This window comes from Garra rufa, unplaced genomic scaffold (assembly GCF_049309525.1).
Source record: "Garra rufa unplaced genomic scaffold, GarRuf1.0 hap1_unplaced_004, whole genome shotgun sequence".
NCBI classification, from domain to species: domain Eukaryota; kingdom Metazoa; phylum Chordata; class Actinopteri; order Cypriniformes; family Cyprinidae; genus Garra; species Garra rufa.
Window position 1 is genome coordinate 2,927,740 of NW_027394279.1, and position 24,734 is coordinate 2,952,473.

Here is a 24,734-nt window from a genome sequence, read left to right on the forward strand (position 1 = left end):
GGACACTCCTTTTTATTGGGGCCGAATTAAGGTTTCATAAAAACATTTGCTCCTTTTCACGGCCTGGAATCTGCCTCGTTGTATTATGACGTTTGATCCCATAGGTACATGTCAGGGAAAGAGCACCCCCTGCTGGTGGGACTAGTTTTTCACAAAGGTAGCGCAACCTGCCAGGCTCTATAAGGCCGGCAGATTGCGCTACCACCTCCATAAATGAGGTCAAATTCATCATTAAGGTAGGGAATTAATGACCACAGAAAGTCAGGAGGCCTGTTTAATGCCTCATCCGAAGGACACTCATTTTTACATGGGGCGATTTAGTGCTTCATCAAAAGCCTTACACTGCAGAAGTCATTTTTGTATATTTGGACTTTTGGAACCTAAAGTACATATCAGGGAATGAGCAACCCCTGCTGGCTGGACTAAAACTATCTCCCGCAGGAAACTAGTTTTCCACAAAGGGTCTCCCATCCATGTAGAGAACAGAATTGGCCCTGTTTAGCTTTGGAGATTAACCATAATCTGACTACTGCAAATAACAGTTGAACTTTTGACTTTGTGGTTGAATGAAGCTGCTCTGATAGAGGGGTAGCGTATCCTGACAGGTTCAATCAGGCAAGCGGAATGTGCTACCACCTCCATAAATGCGGTCAAATTCATCATTACGGTAGGGAATTAATGACCACAGAAAGTCAGGAGGCTAGTTTAATGCCTCTTGCGAAGGACACTCCTTTTTACTGGGGCCGGATTAAGGTTTCAGAAAAACATTTGCTCCTTTCCACAGCCTGGAATCTGCCTCGTTGTATTAGGACGTTTGATCCCATAGGTACATGTCAGGGAAAGAGCCCCCCCTGCTGGCCAGACTAGTTTTTCACAAAGTGTCCCCCAAACCATGCACAGAGCAGGCTCGGGCCTGCTTAGCTTTGGAGATTAACCAGAATCTGACTACTGCAAGTAACATCTGAACTTTTAACTTTGTGGTTGAATGAAGCTGCTCTGATAGAGGGGTAGCGCATCCTGACAGGTTCAATCAGCCAGCGGAATGTGCTACCACCTCCATAAATGAGGTCAAATTCATCATTAAGGTAGGGAATTAATGACCACAGAAAGTCAGGAGGCCTGTTTAATGCCTCATCCGAAGGACACTCCTTTTTACTGGGGCCGGATTAAGGTTTCAGAAAAACATTTGCTCCTTTCCACAGCCTGGATTCTGCCTCGTTGTATTAGGACGTTTGATCCCATAGGTACATGTCAGGGAAAGAGCACCCCCTGCTGGTGGGACTAGTTTTTCACAAAGGTAGCGCAACCTGCCAGACTCTATAAGGCCGGCAGATTGCGCTACCACCTCCATAAATGAGGTCAAATTCATCATTAAGGTAGGGAATTAATGACCACAGAAAGTCAGGAGGCCTGTTTAATGCCTCATCCGAAGGACACTCATTTTTACATGGGGCGATTTAATGCTTCATCAAAAGCCTTACAGCGCAGAAGTCATTTTTGTATATTTGGACTTTTGGAACCTAAAGTACATATCAGGGAATGAGCAACCCCTGCTGGCTGGACTAAAACTATCTCATGCAGGAAGATAGTTTACCACAAAGTGTCCCCCATCCATGCACAGACCAGGCTCTGGCCTGCTTAGCTTTAGAGAGTAACCAGAATCTGAATACTGCAAGCAACAGTTGAACTTGTTTTGCTTCAGTTGAATGAAGCTGCTCTGATAGAGGGGTAGCGCATCCTGACAGGTTCAATCAGCCAGCGGAATGTGCTACCACCTCCATAAATGAGGTCAAATTCATCATTAAGGTAGGGAATTAATGACCACAGAAAGTCAGGAGGCCAGTTTAATGCCTTATGCGAAGGATGCTCCTTTTTACAGGAGCCGGATTAAGGTTTCAGAAAAACATTTGCTCCTTTCCACAGCCTGGAATCTGCCTCGTTGTACTAGGACGTTTGATCCCATAGGTACATGTCAGGGAAAGAGCACCCCCTGCTGGTGGGACTAGTTTTTCACAAAGGTAGCGCAACCCGCCAGGCTCTATAAGGCCGGCAGATTGCGCTACCACCTCCATAAATGAGGTCAAATTCATCATTAAGGTAGGGAATTAATGACCACAGAAAGTCAGGAGGCCTGTTTAATGCCTCATCCGAAGGACACTCATTTTTACATGGGTTGATTTAATGCTTCATCAAAAGCCTTACAGCGCAGAAGTCATTTTTGTATATTTGGACTTTTGGAACCTAAAGTACATATCAGGGAATGAGCAACCCCTGCTGGCTGGACTAAAACTATCTCCCGCAGGAAGCTAGTTTTCCACAAAGGGTCTCCCATCCATGTACAGAACCGGCTTGGCCCTGTTTAGCTTTGGAGATTAACCATAATCTGACTACTGCAAGCAACAGTTGAACTTGTTCTGTTTTGGTTGAATGAAGCTGCTCTGATAGAGGGGTAGCGCATCCTGACAGGTTCAATCAGGCCAGCGGAATGTGCTACCACCTCCATAAATGAGGTCAAATTCATCATTAAGGTAGGGAATTAATGACCACAGAAAGTCAGGAGGCCAGTTTAAAGCCTCATGCGAAGGATGCTCCTTTTTACAGGTGCCGGATTAAGGTTTCAGAAAAACATTTGCTCCTTTCCACAGCCTGGAATCTGCCTCGTTGTATTAGGACGTTTGATCCCATAGGTACATGTCAGGGAAAGAGCACCCCCTGCTGGTGGGACTAGTTTTTCACAAAGGTAGCGCAACCTGCCAGGCTCTATAAGGCCGGCAGATTGCGCTACCACCTCCATAAATGAGGTCAAATTCATCATTAAGGTAGGGAATTAATGACCACAGAAAGTCAGGAGGCCTGTTTAATGCCTCATCCGAAGGACACTCATTTTTACATGGGGCGATTTAATGCTTCATCAAAAGCTTTACACTGCAGAAGTCATTTTTGTATATTTGGACTTTTGGAACCTAAAGTACATATCAGGGAATGAGCAACCCCTGCTGGGTGGACTGAAACTATCTCCCGCAGGAAGCTAGATTTCCACGAAGAGTCCCCCATCCTTGCACAGAGCAGGGTCAGGCCTGCTTAGCTTTAGAGAGTAACCAGAATCTGACTACGGCAAGCAACAGTTGAACTTGTTCTGTTTCGTTTGAATGAAGCTGCTCTGATAGAGGGGTAGCGCATCCTGACAGGTTCAATCAGGCCAGCGGAATGTGCTACCACCTCCATAAATGAGGTCAAATTCATCATTAAGGTAGGGAATTAATGACCACAGAAAGTCAGGAGGCCAGTTTAATGCCTCTTGCGAAGGACACTCCTTTTTACTGGGGCCGGATTAAGGTTTCATAAAAACATTTGCTCCTTTTCACGGCCTGGAATCTGCCTCGTTGTATTAGGATGTTTGATCCAATAGGTACATTTCAGGGAAAGAGCCCCCCCTGCTGGCCATACTAGTTTTTCACAAAGGAAGCGCAACCTGCCAAGCTCTATAAGGCCGGCTGAATGCATTACCACCTCCATAAATGAGGTCAAATTCATCATTAAGGTAGGGAATTAATGACCACAGAAAGTCAGGAGGCCTGTTTAATGCCTCATCCGAAGGACACTCATTTTTACATGGGGCGATTTAATGCTTCATCAAAAGCCTTACAGCGCAGAAGTCATTTTTGTATATTTGGACTTTTGGAACCTAAAGTACATATCAGGGAATGAGCAACCCCTGCTGGCTGGACTAAAACTATCTACCGCAGGAAGCTAGTTTTTCACAAAGTGTCCCCCATCCATACACATAGCAGGCTCGGGGCTGCTTAGCTTTAGAGAGTAACCAGAATCTGACTACTGCAAGCAACAGTTGAACTTGTTCTGTTTCGGTTGAATGAAGCTGCTCTGATAGAGGGGTAGCGTATCCTGACAGGTTCAATCAGGCCAGCGGAATGTGCTACCACCTCCATAAATGAGGTCAAATTCATCATTAAGGTAGGGAATTAATGACCACAGAAAGTCAGGAGGCCAGTTTAATGCCTTATGCAAAGGATGCTCCTTTTTACAGGTGCCGGATTAAGGTTTCAGAAAAACATTTGCTCCTTTCCACAGCCTGGAATCTGCCTCGTTGTATTAGGACGTTTGATCCCATAGGTACATGTCAGGGAAAGAGCACCCCCTGCTGGTGGGACTAGTTTTTCACAAAGGTAGCGCAACCTGCCAGGCTCTATAAGGCCGGCAGATTGCGCTACCACCTCCATAAATGAGGTCAAATTCATCATTAAGGTAGGGAATTAATGACCACAGAAAGTCAGGAGGCCAGTTTAATGCCTCATCCGAAGGACACTCATTTTTACATGGGGCGATTTAATGCTTCATCAAAAGCTTTACACTGCAGAAGTCATTTTTGAATATTTGGACTTTTGGAACCTAAAGTACATATCAGGGAATGAGCAACCCCTGCTGGCTGGACTGAAACTATCTCCTGCAGGAAGCTAGATTTCCACGAAGAGTCCCCCATCCTTGCACAGAGCAGGGTCAGGCCTGCTTAGCTTTAGAGAGTAACCAGAATCTGACTACGGCAAGCAACAGTTGAACTTGTTCTGTTTCGGTTGAATGAAGCTGCTCTGATAGAGGGGTAGCGCATCCTGACAGGTTCAATCAGGCCAGCGGAATGTGCTACCACCTCCATAAATGAGGTCAAATTCATCATAAAAGGAAGGGAATTAATGACCACAGAAAGTCAGGAGGCCAGTTTAATGCCTCTTGCGAAGGACACTCCTTTTTACTGGGGCCGGATTAAGGTTTCATAAAAACATTTGCTCCTTTTCACGGCCTGGAATCTGCCTCGTTGTATTAGGATGTTTGATCCAATAGGTACATTTCAGGGAAAGAGCCCCCCCTGCTGGCCAGACTAGTTTTTCACAAAGGAAGCACAACCTGCCAAGCTCTATAAGGCCGGCTGAATGCATTACCACCTCCATTAATGAGGTCAAATTCATCATTAAGGTAGGGAATTAATGACCACAGAAAGTCAGGAGGCCAGTTTAATGCCTCATGCGAAGGACGCTCCTTTTTACAGGTGCCGGATTAAGGTTTCAGAAAAACATTTGCTCCTTTCCACAGCCTGGAATCTGCCTCGTTGTATTAGGACTTTTGATCCCATAGGTACATGTCAGGGAAAGAGCACCCCCTGCTGGTTTGACTAGTTTTTCACAAAGGTAGCGCAACCTGCCAGGCTATATAAGGCCGGCAGATTACGCTACCACCTCCATGAATGAGGTCAAATTCATCATTAAGGTAGGGAATTAATGACCACAGAAAGTCAGGAGGCCTGTTTAATGCCTCATCCGAAGGACACTCATCTTTACATGGGGCGATTTAATGCTTCATCAAAAGCCTTACACTGCAGAAGTCATTTTTGTATATTTTGACTTTTGGAACCTAAAGTACATATCAGGGAATGAGCAACCCCTGCTGGCTGGACTAAAACTATCTACCGCAGGAAGCTAGTTTTTCACAAAGTGTCCCCCATCCATACACATAGCAGGCTCGGGGCTGCTTAGCTTTAGAGAGTAACCAGAATCTGACTACGGCAAGCAACAGTTGAACTTGTTCTATTTCGTTTGAATGAAGCTGCTCTGATAGAGGGGTAGCGCATCCTGACAGGTTCAATCAGGCCAGCGGAATGTGCTACCACCTCCATAAATGAGGTCAAATTCATCATTAAGGTAGGGAATTAATGACCACAGAAAGTCAGGAGGCCAGTTTAATGCCTCTTGCGAAGGACACTCCTTTTTACTGGGGCCGGATTAAGGTTTCATAAAAACATTTGCTCCTTTTCACGGCCTGGAATCTGCCTCGTTGTATTAGGATGTTTGATCCAATAGGTACATTTCAGGGAAAGAGCCCCCCCTGCTGGCCATACTAGTTTTTCACAAAGGAAGCGCAACCTGCCAAGCTCTATAAGGCCGGCTGAATGCATTACCACCTCCATAAATGAGGTCAAATTCATCATTAAGGTAGGGAATTAATGACCACAGAAAGTCAGGAGGCCTGTTTAATGCCTCATCCGAAGGACACTCATTTTTACATGGGGCGATTTAATGCTTCATCAAAAGCCTTACAGCGCAGAAGTCATTTTTGTATATTTGGACTTTTGGAACCTAAAGTACATATCAGGGAATGAGCAACCCCTGCTGGCTGGACTAAAACTATCTACCGCAGGAAGCTAGTTTTTCACAAAGTGTCCCCCATCCATACACATAGCAGGCTCGGGGCTGCTTAGCTTTAGAGAGTAACCAGAATCTGACTACTGCAAGCAACAGTTGAACTTGTTCTGTTTCGGTTGAATGAAGCTGCTCTGATAGAGGGGTAGCGTATCCTGACAGGTTCAATCAGGCCAGCGGAATGTGCTACCACCTCCATAAATGAGGTCAAATTCATCATTAAGGTAGGGAATTAATGACCACAGAAAGTCAGGAGGCCAGTTTAATGCCTTATGCAAAGGATGCTCCTTTTTACAGGTGCCGGATTAAGGTTTCAGAAAAACATTTGCTCCTTTCCACAGCCTGGAATCTGCCTCGTTGTATTAGGACGTTTGATCCCATAGGTACATGTCAGGGAAAGAGCACCCCCTGCTGGTGGGACTAGTTTTTCACAAAGGTAGCGCAACCTGCCAGGCTCTATAAGGCCGGCAGATTGCGCTACCACCTCCATAAATGAGGTCAAATTCATCATTAAGGTAGGGAATTAATGACCACAGAAAGTCAGGAGGCCAGTTTAATGCCTCATCCGAAGGACACTCATTTTTACATGGGGCGATTTAATGCTTCATCAAAAGCTTTACACTGCAGAAGTCATTTTTGAATATTTGGACTTTTGGAACCTAAAGTACATATCAGGGAATGAGCAACCCCTGCTGGCTGGACTGAAACTATCTCCTGCAGGAAGCTAGATTTCCACGAAGAGTCCCCCATCCTTGCACAGAGCAGGGTCAGGCCTGCTTAGCTTTAGAGAGTAACCAGAATCTGACTACGGCAAGCAACAGTTGAACTTGTTCTGTTTCGGTTGAATGAAGCTGCTCTGATAGAGGGGTAGCGCATCCTGACAGGTTCAATCAGGCCAGCGGAATGTGCTACCACCTCCATAAATGAGGTCAAATTCATCATAAAAGGAAGGGAATTAATGACCACAGAAAGTCAGGAGGCCAGTTTAATGCCTCTTGCGAAGGACACTCCTTTTTACTGGGGCCGGATTAAGGTTTCATAAAAACATTTGCTCCTTTTCACGGCCTGGAATCTGCCTCGTTGTATTAGGATGTTTGATCCAATAGGTACATTTCAGGGAAAGAGCCCCCCCTGCTGGCCAGACTAGTTTTTCACAAAGGAAGCACAACCTGCCAAGCTCTATAAGGCCGGCTGAATGCATTACCACCTCCATTAATGAGGTCAAATTCATCATTAAGGTAGGGAATTAATGACCACAGAAAGTCAGGAGGCCAGTTTAATGCCTCATGCGAAGGACGCTCCTTTTTACAGGTGCCGGATTAAGGTTTCAGAAAAACATTTGCTCCTTTCCACAGCCTGGAATCTGCCTCGTTGTATTAGGACTTTTGATCCCATAGGTACATGTCAGGGAAAGAGCACCCCCTGCTGGTTTGACTAGTTTTTCACAAAGGTAGCGCAACCTGCCAGGCTATATAAGGCCGGCAGATTACGCTACCACCTCCATGAATGAGGTCAAATTCATCATTAAGGTAGGGAATTAATGACCACAGAAAGTCAGGAGGCCTGTTTAATGCCTCATCCGAAGGACACTCATCTTTACATGGGGCGATTTAATGCTTCATCAAAAGCCTTACACTGCAGAAGTCATTTTTGTATATTTTGACTTTTGGAACCTAAAGTACATATCAGGGAATGAGCAACCCCTGCTGGCTGGACTAAAACTATCTACCGCAGGAAGCTAGTTTTTCACAAAGTGTCCCCCATCCATACACATAGCAGGCTCGGGGCTGCTTAGCTTTAGAGAGTAACCAGAATCTGACTACGGCAAGCAACAGTTGAACTTGTTCTGTTTCGTTTGAATGAAGCTGCTCTGATAGAGGGGTAGCGCATCCTGACAGGTTCAATCAGGCCAGCGGAATGTGCTACCACCTCCATAAATGAGGTCAAATTCATCATTAAGGTAGGGAATTAATGACCACAGAAAGTCAGGAGGCCAGTTTAATGCCTCTTGCGAAGGACACTCCTTTTTACTGGGGCCGGATTAAGGTTTCATAAAAACATTTGCTCCTTTTCACGGCCTGGAATCTGCCTCGTTGTATTAGGATGTTTGATCCAATAGGTACATTTCAGGGAAAGAGCCCCCCCTGCTGGCCATACTAGTTTTTCACAAAGGAAGCGCAACCTGCCAAGCTCTATAAGGCCGGCTGAATGCATTACCACCTCCATAAATGAGGTCAAATTCATCATTAAGGTAGGGAATTAATGACCACAGAAAGTCAGGAGGCCTGTTTAATGCCTCATCCGAAGGACACTCATTTTTACATGGGGCGATTTAATGCTTCATCAAAAGCCTTACAGCGCAGAAGTCATTTTTGTATATTTGGACTTTTGGAACCTAAAGTACATATCAGGGAATGAGCAACCCCTGCTGGCTGGACTAAAACTATCTCATGCAGGAAGATAGTTTACCACAAAGTGTCCCCCATCCATGCACAGACCAGGGTCTGGCCTGCTTAGCTTTAGAGAGTAACCAGAATCTGACTACTGCAAGCAACAGTTGAACTTGTTTTGCTTCGGTTGAATGAAGCAGCTCTGATAGAGGGGTAGCGCATCCTGACAGGTTCAATCAGCCAGCGGAATGTGCTACCACCTCCATAAATGAGGTCAAATTCATCATTAAGGTAGGGAATTAATGACCACAGAAAGTCAGGAGGCCAGTTTAATGCCTCATGCGAAGGATGCTCCTTTTTACAGGTGCCGGATTAAGGTTTCAGAAAAACATTTGCTCCTTTCCACAGCCTGGAATCTGCCTCGTTGTATTAGGACGTTTGATCCCATAGGTACATGTCAGGGAAAGAGCACCCCCTGCTGGTGGGACTAGTTTTTCACAAAGGTAGCGCAACCTGCCAGGCTCTATAAGGCCGGCAGATTGCGCTACCACCTCCATAAATGAGGTCAAATTCATCATTAAGGTAGGGAATTAATGACCACAGAAAGTCAGGAGGCCTGTTTAATGCCTCATCCGAAGGACACTCATTTTTACAGGTGCCGGATTAAGGTTTCAGAAAAACATTTGCTCCTTTCCACAGCCTGGAATCTGCCTCGTTGTATTAGGACGTTTGATCCCATAGGTACATGTCAGGGAAAGAGCACCCCCTGCTGGTGGGACTAGTGTTTCACAAAGGTAGCGCAACCTGCCAGGCTCTATAAGGCCGGCAGATTGCGCTACCACCTCCATAAATGAGGTCAAATTCATCATTAAGGTAGGGAATTAATGACCACAGAAAGTCAGGAGGCCTGTTTAATGCCTCATCCGAAGGACACTCATTTTTACATGGGGCGATTTAATGCTTCATCAAAAGCCTTACAGCGCAGAAGTCATTTTTGTATATTTGGACTTTTGGAACCTAAAGTACATATCAGGGAATGAGCAACCCCTGCTGGCTGGACTAAAACTATCTCATGCAGGAAGATAGTTTACCACAAAGTGTCCCCCATCCATGCACAGACCAGGCTCTGGCCTGCTTAGCTTTAGAGAGTAACCAGAATCTGACTACTGCAAGCAAAAGTTGAACTTGTTTTGCTTCGGTTGAATGAAGCTGCTCTGATAGAGGGGTAGCGCATCCTGACAGGTTCAATCAGCCAGCGGAATGTGCTACCACCTCCATAAATGAGGTCAAATTCATCATTAAGGTAGGGAATTAATGACCACAGAAAGTCAGGAGGCCAGTTTAATGCCTTATGCGAAGGATGCTCCTTTTTACAGGAGCCGGATTAAGGTTTCAGAAAAACATTTGCTCCTTTCCACAGCCTGGAATCTGCCTCGTTGTACTAGGACGTTTGATCCCATAGGTACATGTCAGGGAAAGAGCACCCCCTGCTGGTGGGACTAGTTTTTCACAAAGGTAGCGCAACCTGCCAGGCTCTATAAGGCCGGCAGATTGCGCTACCACCTCCATAAATGAGGTCAAATTCATCATTAAGGTAGGGAATTAATGACCACAGAAAGTCAGGAGGCCTGTTTAATGCCTCATCCGAAGGACACTCATTTTTACATGGGTTGATTTAATGCTTCATCAAAAGCCTTACAGCGCAGAAGTCATTTTTGTATATTTGGACTTTTGGAACCTAAAGTACATATCAGGGAATGAGCAACCCCTGCTGGCTGGACTAAAACTATCTCCCGCAGGAAGCTAGTTTTCCACAAAGGGTCTCCCATCCATGTACAGAACCGGCTTGGCCCTGTTTAGCTTTGGAGATTAACCATAATCTGACTACTGCAAGCAACAGTTGAACTTGTTCTGTTTTGGTTGAATGAAGCTGCTCTGATAGAGGGGTAGCGCATCCTGACAGGTTCAATCAGGCCAGCGGAATGTGCTACCACCTCCATAAATGAGGTCAAATTCATCATTAAGGTAGGGAATTAATGACCACAGAAAGTCAGGAGGCCAGTTTAATGCCTTATGCGAAGGATGCTCCTTTTTACAGGAGCCGGATTAAGGTTTCAGAAAAACATTTGCTCCTTTCCACAGCCTGGAATCTGCCTCGTTGTACTAGGACATTTGATCCCATAGGTACATGTCAGGGAAAGAGCACCCCCTGCTGGTGGGACTAGTTTTTCACAAAGGTAGCGCAACCTGCCAGGCTCTATAAGGCCGGCAGATTGCGCTACCACCTCCATAAATGAGGTCAAATTCATCATTAAGGTAGGGAATTAATGACCACAGAAAGTCAGGAGGCCTGTTTAATGCCTCATCCGAAGGACACTCATTTTTACATGGGTTGATTTAATGCTTCATCAAAAGCCTTACAGCGCAGAAGTCATTTTTGTATATTTGGACTTTTGGAACCTAAAGTACATATCAGGGAATGAGCAACCCCTGCTGGCTGGACTAAAACTATCTCCCGCAGGAAGCTAGTTTTCCACAAAGGGTCTCCCATCCATGTACAGAACCAGCTTGGCCCTGTTTAGCTTTGGAGATTAACCATAATCTGACTACTGCAAGCAACAGTTGAACTTGTTCTGTTTTGGTTGAATGAAGCTGCTCTGATAGAGGGGTAGCGCATCCTGACAGGTTCAATCAGGCCAGCGGAATGTGCTACCACCTCCATAAATGAGGTCAAATTCATCATTAAGGTAGGGAATTAATGACCACAGAAAGTCAGGAGGCCAGTTTAATGCCTCATGCGAAGGATGCTCCTTTTTACAGGTGCCGGATTAAGGTTTCAGAAAAACATTTGCTCCTTTCCACAGCCTGGAATCTGCCTCGTTGTATTAGGACGTTTGATCCCATAGGTACATGTCAGGGAAAGAGCACCCCCTGCGGGTGGGACTAGTTTTTCACAAAGGTAGCGCAACCTGCCAGGCTCTATAAGGCCGGCAGATTGCGCTACCACCTCCATAAATGAGGTCAAATTCATCATTAAGGTAGGGAATTAATGACCACAGAAAGTCAGGAGGCCTGTTTAATGCCTCATCCGAAGGACACTCATTTTTACATGGGGCGATTTAATGCTTCATCAAAAGCTTTACACTGCAGAAGTCATTTTTGTATATTTGGACTTTTGGAACCTAAAGTACATATCAGGGAATGAGCAACCCCTGCTGGGTGGACTGAAACTATCTCCCGCAGGAAGCTAGATTTCCACGAAGAGTCCCCCATCCTTGCACAGAGCAGGGTCAGGCCTGCTTAGCTTTAGAGAGTAACCAGAATCTGACTACGGCAAGCAACAGTTGAACTTGTTCTGTTTCGTTTGAATGAAGCTGCTCTGATAGAGGGGTAGCGCATCCTGACAGGTTCAATCAGGCCAGCGGAATGTGCTACCACCTCCATAAATGAGGTCAAATTCATCATTAAGGTAGGGAATTAATGACCACAGAAAGTCAGGAGGCCAGTTTAATGCCTCTTGCGAAGGACACTCCTTTTTACTGGGGCCGGATTAAGGTTTCATAAAAACATTTGCTCCTTTTCACGGCCTGGAATATGCCTCGTTGTATTAGGATGTTTGATCCAATAGGTACATTTCAGGGAAAGAGCCCCCCCTGCTGGCCATACTAGTTTTTCACAAAGGAAGCGCAACCTGCCAAGCTCTATAAGGCCGGCTGAATGCATTACCACCTCCATAAATGAGGTCAAATTCATCATTAAGGTAGGGAATTAATGACCACAGAAAGTCAGGAGGCCTGTTTAATGCCTCATCCGAAGGACACTCATTTTTACATGGGGCGATTTAATGCTTCATCAAAAGCCTTACAGCGCAGAAGTCATTTTTGTATATTTGGACTTTTGGAACCTAAAGTACATATCAGGGAATGAGCAACCCCTGCTGGCTGGACTAAAACTATCTCCCGCAGGAAGCTAGTTTTCCACAAAGGGTCTCCCATCCATGTACAGAACAGGCTTGGCCCTGTTTAGCTTTGGAGATTAACCATAATCTGACTACTGCAAGCAACAGATGAACTTGTTCTGTTTTGGTTGAATGAAGCTGCTCTGATAGAGGGGTAGCGCATCCTGACAGGTTCAATCAGGCCAGCGGAATGTGCTACCACCTCCATAAATGAGGTCAAATTCATCATTAAGGTAGGGAATTAATGACCACAGAAAGTCAGGAGGCCAGTTTAATGCCTCATGCGAAGGATGCTCCTTTTTACAGGTGCCGGATTAAGGTTTCAGAAAAACATTTGCTCCTTTCCACAGCCTGGAATCTGCCTCGTTGTATTAGGACGTTTGATCCCATAGGTACATGTCAGAGAAAGAGCACCCCCTGCTGGTGGGACTAGTTTTTCACAAAGGTAGCGCAACCTGCCAGGCTCTATAAGGCCGGCAGATTGCGCTACCACCTCCATAAATGAGGTCAAATTCATCATTAAGGTAGGGAATTAATGACCACAGAAAGTCAGGAGGCCTGTTTAATGCCTCATCCGAAGGACACTCATTTTTACAGGTGCCGGATTAAGGTTTCAGAAAAACATTTGCTCCTTTCCACAGCCTGGAATCTGCCTCGTTGTATTAGGACGTTTGATCCCATAGGTACATGTCAGGGAAAGAGCACCCCCTGCTGGTGGGACTAGTGTTTCACAAAGGTAGCGCAACCTGCCAGGCTCTATAAGGCCGGCAGATTGCGCTACCACCTCCATAAATGAGGTCAAATTCATCATTAAGGTAGGGAATTAATGACCACAGAAAGTCAGGAGGCCTGTTTAATGCCTCATCCGAAGGACACTCATTTTTACATGGGGCGATTTAATGCTTCATCAAAAGCCTTACAGCGCAGAAGTCATTTTTGTATATTTGGACTTTTGGAACCTAAAGTACATATCAGGGAATGAGCAACCCCTGCTGGCTGGACTAAAACTATCTCATGCAGGAAGATAGTTTACCACAAAGTGTCCCCCATCCATGCACAGACCAGGCTCTGGCCTGCTTAGCTTTAGAGAGTAACCAGAATCTGACTACTGCAAGCAACAGTTGAACTTGTTTTGCTTCGGTTGAATGAAGCTGCTCTGATAGAGGGGTAGCGCATCCTGACAGGTTCAATCAGCCAGCGGAATGTGCTACCACCTCCATAAATGAGGTCAAATTCATCATTAAGGTAGGGAATTAATGACCACAGAAAGTCAGGAGGCCAGTTTAATGCCTTATGCGAAGGATGCTCCTTTTTACAGGAGCCGGATTAAGGTTTCAGAAAAACATTTGCTCCTTTCCACAGCCTGGAATCTGCCTCGTTGTACTAGGACGTTTGATCCCATAGGTACATGTCAGGGAAAGAGCACCCCCTGCTGGTGGGACTAGTTTTTCACAAAGGTAGCGCAACCTGCCAGGCTCTATAAGGCCGGCAGATTGCGCTACCACCTCCATAAATGAGGTCAAATTCATCATTAAGGTAGGGAATTAATGACCACAGAAAGTCAGGAGGCCTGTTTAATGCCTCATCCGAAGGACACTCATTTTTACATGGGTTGATTTAATGCTTCATCAAAAGCCTTACAGCGCAGAAGTCATTTTTGTATATTTGGACTTTTGGAACCTAAAGTACATATCAGGGAATGAGCAACCCCTGCTGGCTGGACTAAAACTATCTCCCGCAGGAAGCTAGTTTTCCACAAAGGGTCTCCCATCCATGTACAGAACCGGCTTGGCCCTGTTTAGCTTTGGAGATTAACCATAATCTGACTACTGCAAGCAACAGTTGAACTTGTTCTGTTTTGGTTGAATGAAGCTGCTCTGATAGAGGGGTAGCGCATCCTGACAGGTTCAATCAGGCCAGCGGAATGTGCTACCACCTCCATAATTGAGGTCAAATTCATCATTAAGGTAGGGAATTAATGACCACAGAAAGTCAGGAGGCCAGTTTAATGCCTCATGCGAAGGATGCTCCTTTTTACAGGTGCCGGATTAAGGTTTCAGAAAAACATTTGCTCCCTTCCACAGCCTGGAATCTGCCTCGTTGTATTAGGACGTTTGATCCCATAGGTACATGTCAGGGAAAGAGCACCCCCTGCGGGTGGGACTAGTTTTTCACAAAGGTAGCGCAACCTGCCAGGCTCTATAAGGCCGGCAGATTGCGCTACCACCTCCATAAATGAGGTCAAATTCATCATTAAGGTAGGGAATTAATGACCACAGAAAGTCAGGAGGCCTGTTTAATGCCTCATCCGAAGGACACTCATTTTTACATGGGGCGATTTAATGCTTCATCAAAAGCCTTACAGCGCAGAAGTCATTTTTGTATATTTGGAGTTTTGGAACCTAAAGTACATATCAGGGAATGAGCAACCCCTGCTGGCTGGACTAAAACTATCTCATGCAGGAAGATAGTTTACCACAAAGTGTCCCCCATCCATGCACAGACCAGGCTCTGGCCTGCTTAGCTTTAGAGAGTAACCAGAATCTGACTACTGCAAGCAACAGTTGAACTTGTTTTGCTTCGGTTGAATGAAGCTGCTCTGATAGAGGGGTAGCGCATCCTGACAGGTTCAATCAGCCAGCAGAATGTGCTACCACCTCCATAAATGAGGTCAAATTCATCATTAAGGTAGGGAATTAATGACCACAGAAAGTCAGGAGGTCAGTTTAATGCCTTATGTGAAGGATTCTCCTTTTTACAGGAGCCGGATTAAGGTTTCAGAAAAACATTTGCTCCTTTCCACAGCCTGGAATCTGCCTCGTTGTACTAGGACGTTTGATCCCATAGGTACATGTCAGGGAAAGAGCACCCCCTGCTGGTGGGACTAGTTTTTCACAAAGGTAGCGCAACCTGCCAGGCTCTATAAGGCCGGCAGATTGCGCTACCACCTCCATAAATGAGGTCAAATTCATCATTAAGGTAGGGAATTAATGACCACAGAAAGTCAGGAGGCCTGTTTAATGCCTCATCCGAAGGACACTCATTTTTACATGGGTTGATTTAATGCTTCATCAAAAGCCTTACAGCGCAGAAGTCATTTTTGTATATTTGGACTTTTGGAACCTAAAGTACATATCAGGGAATGAGCAACCCCTGCTGGCTGGACTAAAACTATCTCCCGCAGGAAGCTAGTTTTCCACAAAGGGTCTCCCATCCATGTACAGAACCGGCTTGGCCCTGTTTAGCTTTGGAGATTAACCATAATCTGACTACTGCAAGCAACAGTTGAACTTGTTCTGTTTTGGTTGAATGAAGCTGCTCTGATAGAGGGGTAGCGCATCCTGACAGGTTCAATCAGCCAGCAGAATGTGCTACCACCTCCATAAATGAGGTCAAATTCATCATTAAGGTAGGGAATTAATGACCACAGAAAGTCAGGAGGTCAGTTTAATGCCTTATGTGAAGGATGCTCCTTTTTACAGGAGCCGGATTAAGGTTTCAGAAAAACATTTGCTCCTTTCCACAGCCTGGAATCTGCCTCGTTGTACTAGGACGTTTGATCCCATAGGTACATGTCAGGGAAAGAGCACCCCCTGCTGGTGGGACTAGTTTTTCACAAAGGTAGCGCAACCTGCCAGGCTCTATAAGGCCGGCAGATTGCGCTACCACCTCCATAAATGAGGTCAAATTCATCATTAAGGTAGGGAATTAATGACCACAGAAAGTCAGGAGGCCTGTTTAATGCCTCATCCGAAGGACACTCATTTTTACATGGGTTGATTTAATGCTTCATCAAAAGCCTTACAGCGCAGAAGTCATTTTTGTATATTTGGACTTTTGGAACCTAAAGTACATATCAGGGAATGAGCAACCCCTGCTGGCTGGACTAAAACTATCTCCCGCAGGAAGCTAGTTTTCCACAAAGGGTCTCCCATCCATGTACAGAACCGGCTTGGCCCTGTTTAGCTTTGGAGATTAACCATAATCTGACTACTGCAAGCAACAGTTGAACTTGTTCTGTTTTGGTTGAATGAAGCTGCTCTGATAGAGGGGTAGCGCATCCTGACAGGTTCAATCAGGCCAGCGGAATGTGCTACCACCTCCATAAATGAGGTCAAATTCATCATTAAGGTAGGGAATTAATGACCACAGAAAGTCAGGAGGCCTGTTTAATGCCTCATCCGAAGGACACTCATTTTTACATGGGTTGATTTAATGCTTCATCAAAAGCCTTACAGCGCAGAAGTCATTTTTGTATATTTGGACTTTTGGAACCTAAAGTACATATCAGGGAATGAGCAACCCCTGCTGGCTGGACTAAAACTATCTCCCGCAGGAAGCTAGTTTTCCACAAAGGGTCTCCATCCAAGTACAGAACCGGCTTGGCCCTGTTTAGCTTTGGAGATTAACCATAATCTGACTACTGCAAGCAACAGTTGAACTTGTTCTGTTTTGGTTGAATGAAGCTGCTCTGATAGAGGGGTAGCGCATCCTGACAGGTTCAATCAGGCCAGCGGAATGTGCTACCACCTCCATAAATGAGGTCAAATTCATCATTAAGGTAGGGAATTAATGACCACAGAAAGTCAGGAGGCCAGTTTAATGCCTCATGCGAAGGATGCTCCTTTTTACAGGTGCCGGATTAAGGTTTCAGAAAAACATTTGCTCCTTTCCACAGCCTGGAATCTGCCTCGTTGTATTAGGACGTTTGATCCCATAGGTACATGTCAGGGAAAGAGCACCCCCTGCTGGTGGGACTAGTTTTTCACAAAGGTAGCGCAACCTGCCAGGCTCTATAAGGCCGGCAGATTGCGCTACCACCTCCATAAATGAGGTCAAATTCATCATTAAGGTAGGGAATTAATGACCACAGAAAGTCAGGAGGCCTGTTTAATGCCTCATCCGAAGGACACTCATTTTTACATGGGGCGATTTAATGCTTCATCAAAAGCTTTACACTGCAGAAGTCATTTTTGTATATTTGGACTTTTGGAACCTAAAGTACATATCAGGGAATGAGCAACCCCTGCTGGGTGGACTGAAACTATCTCCCGCAGGAAGCTAGATTTCCACGAAGAGTCCCCCATCCTTGCACAGAGCAGGGTCAGGCCTGCTTAGTTTTAGAGAGTAACCAGAATCTGACTACGGCAAGCAACAGTTGAACTTGTTCTGTTTCGTTTGAATGAAGCTGCTCTGATAGAGGGGTAGCGCATCCTGACAGGTTCAATCAGGCCAGCGGAATGTGCTACCACCTCCATAAATGAGGTCAAATTCATCATTAAGGTAGGGAATTAATGACCACAGAAAGTCAGGAGGCCAGTTTAATGCCTCTTGCGAAGGACACTCCTTTTTACTGGGGCCGGATTAAGGTTTCATAAAAACATTTGCTCCTTTTCACGGCCTGGAATCTGCCTCGTTGTATTAGGATGTTTGATCCAATAGGTACATTTCAGGGAAAGAGCCCCCCCTGCTGGCCATACTAGTTTTTCACAAAGGAAGCGCAACCTGCCAAGCTCTATAAGGCCGGCTGAATGCATTACCACCTCCATAAATGAGGTCAAATTCATCATTAAGGTAGGGAATTAATGACCACAGAAAGTCAGGAGGCCTGTTTAATGCCTCATCCGAAGGACACTCATTTTTACATGGGGCGATTTAATGCTTCATCAAAAGCCTTACAGCGCAGAAGTCATTTTTGTATATTTGGACTTTTGGAACCTAAAGTACATATCAGGGAATGAGCAACCCCTGCTGGCTGGACTAAAACTATCTCATGCAGGAAGATAGTTTACCACAAAGTGTCCCCCATCCATGCACAGACCAGGCTCTGGCCTGCTTAGCTTTAGAGAGTAACCAGAATCGGACTACTGCAAGCAACAGTTGAACTTGTTTTGCTTCGGTTGAATGAAGCAGCTCTGATAGAGGGGTAGCGCATCCTGACAGGTTCAATCAGCCAGCGGAATGTGCTACCACCTCCATAAATGAGGTCAAATTCATCATTAAGGTAGGGAATTAATGACCACAGAAAGTCAGGAGGCCAGTTTAATGCCTTATGCGAAGGATGCTCCTTTTTACAGGAGCCGGATTAAGGTTTCAGAAAAACATTTGCTCCTTTCCACAGCCTGGAATCTGCCTCGTTGTACTAGGACGTTTGATCCCATAGGTACATGTCAGGGAAAGAGCACCCCCTGCTGGTGGGACTAGTTTTTCACAAAGGTAGCGCAACCTGCCAGGCTCTATAAGGCCGGCAGATTGCGCTACCACCTCCATAAATGAGGTCAAATTCATCATTAAGGTAGGGAATTAATGACCACAGAAAGTCAGGAGGCCTGTTTAATGCCTCATCCGAAGGACACTCATTTTTACATGGGGCGATTTAATGCTTCATCAAAAGCCTTACAGCGCAGAAGTCATTTTTCTATATATTTGGACTTTTGGAACCTAAAGTACATATCAGGGAATGAGCAACCCCTGCTGGCTGGACTAAAACTATCTCCCGCAGGAAGCTAGCCTTCCACAAAGGGTCTCCCATCCATGTACAGATCAGGCTTGGCCCTGTTTAGTTTTGGAGATTAACCATAATCTGACTACTGCAAATAACAGTTGAACTTTTAACTTTGTGGTTGAATGAAGCTGCTCTGATAGAGGGGTAGCGTATCCTGACAGGTTCAATCAGGCAAGCGGAATGTGCTACCACCTCCATAAATGAGGTCAAATTCATCATTACGGTAGGGAATTAATGACCACAGAAAGTCAGGAGGCCAGTTTAATGCCTCATGCGAAGGACGCTCCTTTTTACAGGTGTTGGATTAAGGTTTCATTAAAACATTTGCTCCTTTCCACAGCCTGGAATCTGCCTCGTTGTATTAGGACGTTTAATCCCATAGGTACATGTCAGGGAAAGAGCACCCCCTGCTGGCCAGTCTAGTTTTTCACAACGGAAGCGCAACCTGCCAAGATCTCTAAGGCCGGCGGAATGCACTACCACCTCCATAAATGAGGTCAAATTCATCATTAAGGTAGGGAATTAATGACCACAGAAAGTCAGGAGGCCTGTTTAATGCCTCATCCGAAGGACACTCATTTTTACATGGGGCGATTTAATGCTTCATCAAAAGCTTTACACTGCAGAAGTCATTTTTGTATATTTGGACTTTTGGAACCTAAAGTACATATCAGGGAACGAGCAACCCCTGCTGGCTGGACTAAAATATCTCCCGCAGGAAGCTAGATTTCCACGAAGAGTCCCCCATCCTTGCACAGAGCAGGGTCAGGCCTGCTTAGCTTTAGAGAGTAACCAGAATCTGACTACGGCAAGCAACAGTTTAACTTGTTCTGTTTCGGTTGAATGAAGCTGCTCTGATAGAGGGGTAGCGCATCCTGACAGGTTCAATCAGGCCAGCGGAATGTGCTACCACCTCTATAAATGAGGTCAAATTCATCATTAAGGTAGGGAATTAATGACCACAGAAAGTCAGGAGGCCAGTTTAATGCCTGTTGCGAAGGACACTCCTTTTTACTGGGGCCGGATTAAGGTTTCATAAAAACATTTGCTCCTTTTCATGGCCTGGAATCTGCCTCGTTGTATTAGGATGTTTGATCCAATAGGTACATTTCAATGAAAGAGGCCCCCTGCTGGCCAGACTAGTTTTTCACAAAGGAAGCGCAACCTGCCAAGCTCTATAAGGCCGGCTGAATGCATTACCACCTCCATAAATGAGGTCAAATTCATCATTAAGGTAGGGAATTAATGACCACAGAAAGTCAGGAGGCCAGTTTAATGCCTCATGCGAAGGACGCTCCTTTTTACAGGTGCCGGATTAAGGTTTCAGAAAAACATTTGCTCCTTTCCACAGCCTGGAATCTGCCTCGTTGTATTAGGACGTTTGATCCCATAGGTACATGTCAGGGAAAGAGCACCCCCTGCTGGTGGGACTAGTTTTTCACAAAGGTAGCGCAACCTGCCAGGCTCTATAAGGCCGGCAGATTGCGCTACCACCTCCATAAATGAGGTCAAATTCATCATTAAGGTAGGGAATTAATGACCACAGAAAGTCAGGAGGCCTGTTTAATGCCTCATCCGAAGGACACTCATTTTTACATGGGGCGATTTAATGCTTCATCAAAAGCCTTACAGCGCAGAAGTCATTTTTCTATATATTTGGACTTTTGGAACCTAAAGTACATATCAGGGAATGAGCAACCCCTGCTGGCTGGACTAAAACTATCTCCCGCAGGAAGCTAGCTTTCCACAAAGGGTCTCCCATCCATGTACAGATCAGGCTTGGCCCTGTTTAGTTTTGGAGATTAACCATAATCTGACTACTGCAAATAACAGTTGAACTTTTAACTTTGTGGTTGAATGAAGCTGCTCTGATAGAGGGGTAGCGTATCCTGACAGGTTCAATCAGGCAAGCGGAATGTGCTACCACCTCCATAAATGAGGTCAAATTCATCATTACGGTAGGGAATTAATGACCACAGAAAGTCAGGAGGCTAGTTTAATGCCTCTTGCGAAGGACACTCCTTTTTACTGGGGCCGGATTAAGGTTTCAGAAAAACATTTGCTCCTTTCCACAGCCTGGAATCTGCCTCGTTGTATTACAGTTTTTTACAATCGTTTTTGCACTAATAACAGAACCGTAATGTCATTTTTCAAAACTCTAGACACATAATTCACAACCAATGATCAAAAATGCACATTTTTCAAACCACTTAACACATTTTTCAAATGCTTGGATACAATACACATAAGCCAAAGATAATTTGTTCATTGAACTTAAATCACCTGTTCAAAATGACACAACTTAACATCAAAGTATTACTATTTCAAAATGCAACTCACACATTACATCTGAGTTGAGTGTGCATTCATTTCATTACAAAGATCGAACTATCAATTGATACATCTGCTTAAAATGATAAATAACTGTTGCATTACTCTTTAAGCATATATTTTATGGAAAATAGTGCATGTTTAGATTATGACAGTTTCAGGATAGATCATTTGACACCAATTACCACAGAATATGACCCAGATGGACTACACTGCACTAAAAAGGTAGAAAACTATACCTTTTAGGGTACAAGTAGCTGTCACTGGGGTGTTCCCAAGGGTACACTTTTTTGGGTGCATAATTGTACAGTAAGGACCCATTGTGTACCTTTAAAGGTACCTTTATATGTTTTGTTGCCCAGGAACAAAAATGTAACTCTGTGGTACCTCTTTTTAACAGTGTTATCTATGGATGTCATATTTCATTCTTTGGTTTCTATGTCCCCATGTACCTCTTTTACAGAACACATTTTTATATTCAACATTACTGTATGCAAGATGTCACTTTTACGTAATTGTTTTTGTGGCTTTAATGAGTTAATGGCTACTCATTACTGCTGATTGATTTCACATATTTGTATTGCATATATAAGTAAGATAAGTGGTATCCTACTGTAGTAGCCTACTCAACATAGTGAGGACATGGAGCCAGAAGTGGAAGGTGAAAGGCTAGGATTGCATGGTGGTCAAAGGAATAGAAGGGGACAAGCACCTCTTTTGAGAGGTGGCCGTGGGCCTCGTCATAGAGGAGGGCTTAGGCCTCACCAGAGAGGTGGCCATGGGCCTCGTTTGAGAGGTGTAGGTGAACGTGGTAGAGGACAAAACCACAGACCTAGACACCGGCAGCAACAGCAAAGGGTGTCGAATGAAATCAGAGCTATGGTTGTAGACTATGTCCTAAATCATGGCATGACAATGAGTGCAGCAGCTACAATATTTCAACCAAACCTCAGAAAATCATTGGTGGCCTCAATCATCAGAACTTTCCACAATGAAAACCGGTAAGTCTTCAGAATCCACTAAAATTTAAGCTACTTGAAACTGTTACAGTGAATTAGTGTATGAAGCATGGCAGTGTGTACCACAGATTGTGATGTGATTTCTGTAAATTTGTTCTTATTGTGACTTTCTCCCTGCAGAATAGAGACTAGGCCACATAGGGGAGGCAGAAGCAAAAATCTGACTGACCAACAAGAGCAGGCTGTGGTCAATATGGTTCGGGTCAGAAATGATATTCGCCTTACAGAAATTTGGCAACACATCTTGGACAATGACGACATATTCAGAAATGTGGAAGCCATAAGTTTGTCGACTATTGCACGGGTGCTGAAAAGACATCAGGTGTCTTTAAAGCAACTATACCATGTGCCTTTTGAAAGAAATACAGATAGAGTGAAGCAACTGAGGAATGAGTATGTTCAGGTATGATCAATTTGCCAGGTTTTGGGGGAGAAAAAACCCCCTAAACATTCTATCATTGTAATCGGTAATTGTTTTTGTCTTTTTAGAGGGTGATGGAGCTAGATGCTGATGAAAACCATCACAAATTCTTATTTTTGGATGAGGCAGGCTTTAACCTAGCCAAGACAAGGAGGATAGGTCGGAATTTAATTGGCCAGCGGGCAACTGTCGGAGTACCTGGACAATGTGGAGCCAATATCACCATGTGTGCAGCTATATCAGAAGATGGAGTGGTTGGACGCAGACCTCGTGTTGGGTCATATAATGCAGTTCTCCTCATAGCCTTCCTTGATGAGCTAAATTAGGTCTGTAGAGCTGATGGTGTGACCTACGTAATAGTTTGGGATAATGTTCAGTTTCATCATGCTCGAATGGTGCAAGCATGGTTTCAGGCCCATCCACAATTTCTCACCCTGTATTTACCTCCATACTCCCCTTTCCTTAATCCAATTGAGGAGTTTTTCTCCTCATGGAGGTAGAAGGTCTATGATAGGCACCATCACGAACAAGTCACTCTTCTCCAGGCCATGGATGATGCATGCAATGACATCACAGCAGATCAGTGTCAGGCCTGGATTCGCCATGCCAGAGGATTCTTTCCAAGATGTTTAGCAAATGAAAACATCCATTGTGATGTAGATGAGAACCTGTGGCCAAATCCACAAGACCGGGTTGATGGAAACATAGATGCATAGTGCAGTGAGGAACCATTCAGTTTACAGTATACTGTATTGTTTTTGTTTTGTTTTTTCTTCTTTTTTTTAGCTAAATTTTTCCTATGTTGTGATTTATTTCATCAGTAAATTCCACATTACAGTATTTCAATGATACCATTGTGTCTGTACTATTCTCTCTAGTCTACAGTAAAATAATGAAACCTGAATCCCATATTTTGTACAACTATATTTAATGATTGTACTAGCAAAAACACATTGAAACTATGGGTAACTTGTGTATGAGTGATCTAAAGTAATGTTCCTATGATATTTCATAATAAATTCGTTTTTTGAAACAATGCTTCTGCTAATGTAAGGCTTCTTCAAAGATATGAACGCAATATGCAAAGTTTTGAACACTGGACAGCCTGTGTTACAAATAATGACTGTTTTGAGTTTTGTGTCTAGAGTTTTGAAAAATGACATTAAGGTTCAGTTATTAGTGCAAAAACGATTGTAAAAAACTGTAGGACGTTTGATCCCATAGGTACATGTCAGGGAAAGAGCCCCCCCTGCTGGCCAGACTAGTTTTTCACAAAGGAAGCGCAACCTGCCAAGCTCTATAAGGCCGGCAGAATGCACTACCACCTCCATGAATGAGGTCAAATTCATCATTAAGGTAGGGAATTAATGACCACAGAAAGTCAGGAGGCCTGTTTAATGCCTCATCCAAAGGACACTCATCTTTACATGGGGCGATTTAATGCTTCATCAAAAGCCTTACACTGCAGAAGTCATTTTTGTATATTTTGACTTTTGGAACCTAAAGTACATATCAGGGAATGAGCAACCCCTGCTGGCTTGACTAAGCAGGCTCAATCAGGCCAGCGGAATGTGCTACCACCTCCATAAATGGGGTCAAATTCATCATTAAGGTAGGGAATTAATGACCACAGAAAGTCAGGAGGCCAATTTAATGCCTCATGCGAAGGATGCTCCTTTTTACAGGTGCTGGATTAAGGTTTCAGAAAAACATTTGCTCCTTTCCACAGCCTGGAATCTGCCTCGTTGTATTAGGACGTTTGATCCCATAGGTACATGTAAGGGAAAGAGCACCCCCTGCTGGTGGGACTAGTTTTTCACAAAGGTAGCGCAACCTGCCAGACTCTATAAGGCCGGCAGATTGCGCTACCACCTCCATAAATGAGGTCAAATTCATCATTAAGG

General features: G+C 44.6%; 1 protein-coding gene across 1 annotated transcript in view; it reads left to right on the top strand.

Annotated features, from left to right (window-relative positions):
* Nucleotides 1-23,156, top strand: part of LOC141312710 (C-1-tetrahydrofolate synthase, cytoplasmic-like) — a 168,128-nt gene extending 144,972 nt beyond the window's left edge. The window contains exon 10 of the mRNA XM_073832595.1: nucleotides 22,899-23,156. Coding sequence (XP_073688696.1) covers nucleotides 22,899-23,156 — 258 coding nt within the window. The remainder of the gene's footprint in view (nucleotides 1-22,898) is intronic.
* Nucleotides 23,157-24,734: the final 1,578 nt, after the last annotated feature.